At 40.5% G+C, this 8,652-nt stretch overlaps 1 protein-coding gene across 1 annotated transcript; it reads right to left on the minus strand.

The window, feature by feature from the left end:
• Positions 1-816: 816 nt before the first annotated feature.
• hus1 (HUS1 checkpoint clamp component) lies at positions 817-8,347 on the minus strand. The gene is made up of 8 exons (XM_085763405.1): positions 8,184-8,347; positions 7,575-7,702; positions 5,753-5,929; positions 4,062-4,169; positions 3,891-3,965; positions 3,153-3,252; positions 2,522-2,656; positions 817-1,327 (listed from the first exon to the last, which is right to left on the minus strand). The coding sequence occupies exons 1-8, from the start codon at positions 8,233-8,235 to the stop codon at positions 1,245-1,247; spliced, it is 858 nt and encodes a 285-aa protein (XP_085619531.1). The 5' UTR covers positions 8,236-8,347; the 3' UTR covers positions 817-1,244.
• Positions 8,348-8,652: the final 305 nt, after the last annotated feature.

Raw genomic sequence — 8,652 nt, forward strand, 5'->3', positions numbered from 1 at the left:
AGGCAAAAAGCCCAAAAATATACTTTAAAAAGAAAACAACACTCAGTATTATCAATGAAATAGACAAGATGAACTTAGTTAAACTTTTAATTTTTTTAAAGGGATAGTTCAATGTTTTGGCAAATTGGCCCATTGCCATAATCCCTATAGTCATAGCAGTAGGTTTGTTACCTTTAATTGAGCCGTGAGCTGCACAGAGCTACGCTACAGAGGCTAATGGGATTTCTTGGTTTCCCTCATCAAACTCATCAAATACACAATCCAACAACTCCACAACGCTCTGGTGGACAGGTTGTGACCTGCACATTCACCACGCTATGAGATAATAGAACGTTACCAGACAGAGTTGTTTTTGAGGTAAATTCATGCAAAACCACTGATGTGTGTTGCCTTCAGGGGCAGTTTTTCAGCAAACAGTCTCTGCATGTGCCTCTAAAACAACTCTGTCTGGTAACGTTCCCTTATTATCTCATAGCGTGGTGAATGTGCAGGTCACAACTTGTCCACCAGAGCGTTGTGGAGTTGTTGGAATGTGTATTTGATGAGTTTGATGAGGGAAACCAAGAAATCCCATGAGCCTCCGTAGCGTAGCTCCGCAGTTCTAAAAATAGCTTGCACCAACAATTAAAGGTAACAATCCTACTGCTAAGACTATGGGGATTATGGCAATGGGCCAATTTGCCAAAATGTTGAACTATCCCTTTAAAGTCAATCTCTGAAGGTTTCAAGCACCAAAAGTGAAACTGATGAAGACAAATAAAAAACTAAAACAAAATATTTTAAGCCAATCTTAACTGAACTACATGTGTAGAAATATGTCTGTGTGATTCAGGTATTTTAAAGAATTTAAATCGAAATGCATTTATATTTTCAGCACTTTTAATGCAAAACACATGACAGTCTGAACATTTAAACCAACAATTGTGAAAAGTTTTGTTCAGTATGTTTAGGATCTGAAGTGTTCAAATGTCTCTCTTGCATCATCCTCCTTCACAAAAGTGTATGTACCTGCTGGTTCTTCCTCTCACCACAGGTCAGGGGCTGACGTCTTCCTAGTGTCCACTGCCAGGACTGAAAACAAGCTCAGTCTCTTTAAAAAGCAGGACAGACGTCCACACATTAGGGGTTTTGTCTCATTCTACGTTCCACAGAAAGTAAGATTCCTTTGTGTGACAACACCTTAAACAGGTTTTCAGTTTTTCTCCTTCACACCAAGCAGACACAGCTCATGTGGTCTGCAGAGTCTACGCCACAGCCGGGATAAAATACTGGAGCGATACGTCTTCATGCAGCAGAATCAGGTGGAGGACTCTCTGATGGACAATATCTGTGGGACAAAGAGGACATTGTTAGCCGAGTGAAGGAGCAAAGAGTCTCATCCTTTACTTTACTAAGCATACATCACAGAGCAAAGTCATTCTTACTATTCAGAACAGATTTTAAGTGTGCAAAGATCCATTTTCAGATCTGATTCCTGTTTTTAATATTACCAGTCTTGATATTCCAACAGAGGACTGGCTCCATTTTCTCCCTTCCAGATTAACCATCAAGTCAGAGCCAGGAGAGAACTCACAGGCACAGGAAAACATCCAAACCCCAACTTTGTACTTTTGAAGAATGGGCTTTTTAGTGTTTTTTGACAAATCAGCCCAATATTGATCTGTACGTACCCACTTTCTCCTGAACACAGTTGTGGGGAAATAAAATATAACAATGGAACATTCTGTGAAGACTGATTGTGAACACAGATGATTTAATCATAATAACTATGATCAAACTATCTGTCCACATTTGTCATTAACTTTCATCAGACCTTTCTGGTGTTTCATACATTTCTTATGTCATAAAGTATAGAGCTGTCAGAAGGAACTTTGCTATTCAAACAGAATTCAAATCATTTTAAACTGATGTTCCAACAGGTTCCTTCCACAACTTCCATAAATTAATGTTCGGGGAAGTAAACATGTTGATAAAACAAACTATTCTTCTGTTGTTGTGTGTGACGTAGAACTGCAGCTTCAAATTTACAAGCAGAGTTTTTGTTGAGTTGAATTGTCTGTTTATTCGGCACACAGCGCCTACGTGTTCCCACACCACACACACCTACTTTTTTTTTTGGATCAATCAATCCGCGGAGCACTAGCCTGCTGATGGAGAGCGATCGGACCAGATCACGGATCAACTGTGATCCGTTGCACCACTACTTATAATATTTTGATTTTCCTTCTTGAAGTTTTATATTGAGTTGGTAAAACTTAACTGTGTTAAATGTTACATAACAGATTTGGTTGGAATGCCCTTTAGTGGATATGGGATGTAATAATAAGATGATATAGGTGTAGGCTATATAATGAGCTAAAATAATAATAAAAAATATATATATTTAAGACAAGAAACATTAGAAATCTGAATCTGATTTGGGGGAAGATCGTCAGCCCTAGTGGGAAACATGACAAGATCAAACTTTTCCATTGAGTGTTTCCAGCTGTACATCTGGATGAGGAGCAGTGGGCTGACTTACTGCATATTGCCTTGCTGGGGTTGACCTGCTGTCCCATGAGGAACTGCTGCAGCTTCCTGATGTCCACTCTGGCCTCGGCCATGTCCTCTGGGTCCCTGCTCTGAGACACACCGCCGCCCTGCGAGGCCTCATCACCTGGAGGGGACGGGGGACATGAAACGTTTCCCTCAACACTGAATGTAAACCACCATGAGCTCTTCCATTGGCTCATTAGAAATGCCTTTTGATCATATATAATATACTGATCCTGAGACAACAAAGACAGTAAGGTCAGACCAGCACTGCTTGAACAAAGTGTAACCTCCTCCTTCTTAATTAAACCTCAGCACAGTCAGTACTGACACAATCCTTCCACGTCTCTCCTCTGGCTCTCTTCCTCCACCACCTGTCTGCTCCTCACAGAAGAAAAGCTCTGACAGAGTTTGGACCTATCTGATCTAAGCAGGCTAACATCCTAATGATAATAATGCTGATGTTCACCATCTCAGTCTGCTTGTATTAGCTGACTGCTTTTGCTGGAATGAAGACAGTTCTCTTGGCAGATCTGTGGGTCAAGTCTGTGGGATTTTCCTAAATGTAATGTCAATCTGTCCATTAAACGTTGGGACAATAACACAACCACTGTTTTTACCCCATGGAGGGTTCCCCAGGTCTTTGAAGTGCGTTGTCACAGAGACCAGATCAGTCTCGATCTTCAGGTTCATCTCTCCGTTCAGGTTGGCCTCGATTACCTGATAGAAATACAAACACACACACACACACTTTACATAAGACTGAGATCTTACACATATCACCTTACAATTCTGCAGGACTCCAAACTCTCCAAACCTTCGATTAGGGCTTTGACATCGAACTTCGTTATTCAAATATAATTTGAATGTTTAAAAAAAAAGTGATATTCGAACGAATATTAAGGCAGCTCTAAATATTCTAACGTGTAATAAGCATTATTTTTGGTAAATGTGTTTGCCTGAAAACAAAGTTTTCAATCCAGATTCGAGGCTTTTTTCAGCCTGTTGAAGTTGTGAAACGCGAGCTCATTAGCATTGATCAGGTATCCAGGACACTTGGGTCAGTACAGACGAGCAGTATGGAGGTATCTGGATGTTTCATAGTGTGTGTTTTGGATGATTCTAAAGTGAACTCTGTCCGCCGCCATTATATGAAAATCCGTCACCAGCCGGACCCCCCCTGGAACTCCTGAAGCGTTTTGATAACTCTGAAAGTTCTCCAAACCCTTCCTTGGCCATGACGGTGAGTAGACAATTTGTGAATTATCAATTTTGGGTGAAGTATCCCTTTAAGGCCTAAAAAATTATGTCAATGTTATATTTTCCATTGCAAAGCTACACGAGGAATGTGACCCTACCAGGAAGTTGGAGAGATTCTTCATTCTGTCCACAACATTCTTCATGGTCTTCAGTGGAGGCAGGTAGACGCTGACCTGCAGGGACAGACACATAACAGACGTCTCTTAAAGGTCCAGTCTGTAGGTTCATGTACACAGACATGGAAGGGACTTCCTGGAGCTGTCACTTACATCAAAGTCTGGCATGCTTGGTTCTTTGAACTCATGCCAGAGTTTCCGGGGGATGACGTCAACCGGGACATCGTGGGTCACGACTCGACTGACACTGGATAAGGTGGGCTGGACAGAACGAAGAGGGGACATGTGTTTTCATCTGGAATAGTGGTGACCATGGTAACACATCATCACCGAACAGCTGCTGATTTCCATCTCCAGCAGTCACAGATTGACATGATGGAGGGGTGTTATGGTCATCCGTTGAATTTAAAGGGATAGTTCAGCTTTTTTGAAGTGGGGTTGTATGAGCTACAAATGCCAGTTAAAGGGATAGTTCAACATTTTGGCAAATTGGCCCATTGCCATAATCCCTATAGTCATAGCAGTAGGTTCGTTACCTTTATTTGTTGGTGCAAGCTATTTTTAGAACGGCGGAGCGGAGCCGTGAGCTGCTCAGGGCTATGCTATGGAGGCTAATGGGATTTCTTGGTTTCCCTCATCAAACTCATCAAATACACAATCCAAAAACTCCAAAACGCTCTGGTGGACAAGTTGTGACCTGAACATTCACAACACTATGAGACAACGGAACGTTACGAAACGGAGCCGTTTTCGAGGTAAATACAGTGTAATACAGAGACTGCTTGCTGAAAAACTGCCCCTGAAGGCAACACGCATCAGCGGTTTTGCATGTATTTCCCTCTAAAACAACTCTGTCTGGTAACGTTGTGTTATTATCTCATAGCGTGGTGATTGTGCAGCTCACAACTTGTCCACGACAGCGTTTTGGAGTTGTTGGGTTGTGTATTTGATGAGTTTGATGAGGGAAACCAAGAAATTCCTTTAGCCTCCGTAGCGTAGCTCTGAGCAGCTCACGGCTCTGCTCCGCCGTTCTAAAAATAGCTTGCACCGACAATTAAAGGTAACAAACCTACTGCTATGACTATAGCGATTATGGCAATGGTCCAATTTGCCAAAATGTTGAACTATCCCTTTAAGAACACTATCTGCAGTAGAAAGGTCTCCCGCCGAAGGACAATTAATCAGCGTATTTTCACTGCCTACGAGAAGTCCTGTCTCAAAATAATACACTAGTTCAAGAGTAGGATAGAAAGTAAAACTCACAGTGCATCAGCTGATCTGAAAAAAGTTTGTTTATCTGGAACTAATCAACTCACTCAGTATTCCTCCACATCGACAGGCTGGGTGACGCACTGTATCACTCCGCCACTTCCACACACTGCTGATCCAAACAGCTGATAGTGATATAGTACAGTGCGTCGCACAGCCTGCCTATGTGGAGGAATATTGAGTGAGTATGTAAGTTAGTTAGGGCAGAGACCTTTCTACTGCAGATAGTGTACTTAATGGGCATTTGTACCTCAAACATCCCCACTTCAAAAAAGCTGAACTATCCCTTTAAGTCTAGTCTAGTGTGACCTGACCTACAGAGGTTTTCTACAGGCACTCAACTGCTGTGGCTGAAAACCACGCTACAAGAGGAAGAGAGCGAACAGAACACACCAGTAGAGTTCTAGACAAAGCTGCTGCCAGAGCTACATGACAGTGGAGATAAATGATATTACCAGTATCAGTGTTACAAAAAACACTTCAATATAACTGATTCATTTCAACTGTCCTGCAGGAGAATTGCTCAGAGTTGTTTTGGGGTGACATTAGTTCCGAGCTTATTTTTTCAGTCTCACCAGCTCTGCGGCGATGGTGAGACAGGGACAGTGCTTCTTGGTCAGCTTCATTTTGACCGCCTTGGCATTCTGGACTGTCTTCAGGGCTCTTGAAAGGTTCTCTGGAGTCACCTCCAAACAAATCTCGTTGTCTTCAGAGGACACACCTTCCATCTGGTACTCGTCAAAGAAGTTGGCCTGCAGGGAGAACAGACACTGAGGATGAGCTTCTTCTCTGTCTAATGACAGGAAGAACCCACTGACAGCCGGCATGTTTCTACAGGACCCCGTCACACACTCTATTCCCTCCCTTCAGGATGCTGCCTTCACTGCCCAGGCCACAGGACAAAGAGGAGAAGGCCATACTTCCTGATTTCTTACTTTTTTGCATGTTCGTCGTCACACTTAAATGTTTAAGATCATTAAACAGATTTTAATATTAGACTAAATCAGCCATAGAGTGGCATGATGTTTTGGTTTTTGAGATCTCTTAGCCTACTTCCCTTCACTCAAACAGGATCTATTGAAGTGATTTCTTGATTCAACAGGTCTGACAGTGATCAGGCTTGGGTGTGGACTGTGAAATTGAACTCAGCCTTTAAAAAAATAGGTTTATCGCAGTTAGTTCATGATTTAACATGGGGGGAAATTACTTTTTCACACAGGGACAGGTAGGTTTGGATTGCTTTTAATAATCTTTTTTTTAACTGCATTTTATATTTACTTGGGTTATTTTGGTCTAATATTAAAATTTGTTTGATGATCTTAAACATTTAAGTGTATAAGTGTGACAAACAAAAGGGAGTAAATATTCTTTCATGGCACTGTGTATATATACAGCTCTGGAAAGAATTAAGAGACCACTCCCAAAATGATCAGTTTGTCTGGTTTTACTATTTATAGGTATGTGTTTGAGTAAAATTAAATACATTTTTTTTGTTTTATTCTGTCAACTACCGACAACATTTCTCCCAAAATTGAAAAAAAAAAAATGTCATTGAGAGCTTTTATTGGCTAATGACTAAACTAGTCTAAATAACAAAAATATCAAGTCTTTTCAGACCTTGAATAATAATAATAATGCAAAGAAAACATGTTTATATATATTTATATATATTTATTCCTAAAGAACACAGCAAGAATATTTGAACTCAGGAAGAGTTTATAAATCAGTTTTTGTGGGATAATGTCAATGTTTCATCCCAGCAGTGGTTTTTATATAAAACCAGATGTGGTTCAGGTGATGACCTCATCAGTGTCTCATTAAGTAGAATGAGTTGTGTTTGTGTTGGTATTTAAAAAAGAAAAGAAAAGAATGACTGTCGTACATGTACAGATGCTTTTAAGAAACATTTTATGAAAGTGGTCTCTTATTTTTTTCCGAAACAAATAAGAGACCACTTTCACAAAATGTTTCTTAAAAGCATCTCTACATGTACGACAGTCATTCTTTTCTTTTCCCGAGTTAAAATATTCTTGCTGTGTTCTTTAGGAATAAATATGAACATGATTTCTTTGCATTATTATTATTATTCAAGGTCTGAAAAGACTTGATATTTTTGTTATTTAGACTAGTTTAGTCATTAGCCAATAAAAACTCTAAATGTTGTTGGTAGTTGATAGAATAAAACAAAAAAAATGTAAATTAATTTTACTCAAACACATACCTATAAATAGTAAAACCAGACAAACTGATCATTTTGGGAGTGGTCTCTTAATTTTTTCCAGAGCTGTATATACAGTATACTATAAGGGGGAGTTGGGTCATGCATGCACTGATCTTATTTACTTTGACCTCCTCATTGACACTACTGGTATTGGACTTTGCTGCTACTGTATTTACCTGTGACAGCTCACACCACATGCTGACCCCTCCATTGGCCACTTTACCAGACAGAACAAAGAACAGGTTGTCTGGAGTCAGTCTCAGGACGCACATCTTGGTCAGCTTGGAGATAGTGGTGATGACCCCTGGTGAGGATGAAGAAGGACAGCCTGAAAAACTCACTCATTCAATCAACAAAATGACAGACAGCCGACGTGATGGAGAGGCACTGAATTTAATATTTAAGTTAATGTTAGTTTTGTCCTTTTATTATACACTGTCTTCTATCATTTCACAGAGTCTCTTTGGACAGCTGGATACATGGTCCTCAAAACTGTCCTTCATTTCTTTTCACGTTTATCATCGTTAGTTAGTAGTGGATGTAGAACTAGTCGACTGGCAAATATTAACATATCTTGACATTAAAACGAAACAGCCATTAACGAAAAGCTAAACCAGGATGTCAGCCTGACTACAGGTCCAACGGACTTTCATATGATTTCCCTCTCTGCTCTAACATGAAAGTTTCCGTGTGAGCTGGTGGAAGCTAACAGGCTAGCAGCGTCAGTCAGACAGACTGGAGCTAGTTCAGCTAACAGCTAACAGCTAACAGCTAACGCCACTCACGGGTGAAGTGGTTGAGACAGGCCACGTCTATAATCTTCCCTCGGAACTTCATGTTTAGTCGTGGCGGCGAGTCAAGACGTAAGGTGTGTGAGGTGTTGTGCTCTTCGGCTTCAGGCGGAACGATTTTGAAACTCCCTGCATTTGTTTGTCCCGTCAGTGTTTAAATTCCGGCGGAAACAGCAGCCGATCACTAGTTCCTCCTGATATATTAAAAAGCGTCCGTGCATACTGTCTCATTCTGTAAAGCATTTAATAATATCTAAATAATTAATAAAATATATATATTACCTCTTTGAAAAAAACTCGTCCTCTATGGTCCTAATACATTTGGTTTGAACTTATTTTACATACAGTTTGAACATTCTGATTCAGACCGGCAACAGGATGTGGGTCCGTCTCTGATTATGGTCCCCCTGGAAAACACTTCCGTTGTGTTGTGTTGTGACATTTGCAGTGCGTTTTTCTTAAT

Source organism: Trachurus japonicus, chromosome 20 (assembly GCF_045865225.1).
Source record: "Trachurus japonicus isolate A0001 chromosome 20, Traja_1.0".
Classification (NCBI taxonomy): Eukaryota; Metazoa; Chordata; class Actinopteri; order Carangiformes; family Carangidae; genus Trachurus; species Trachurus japonicus.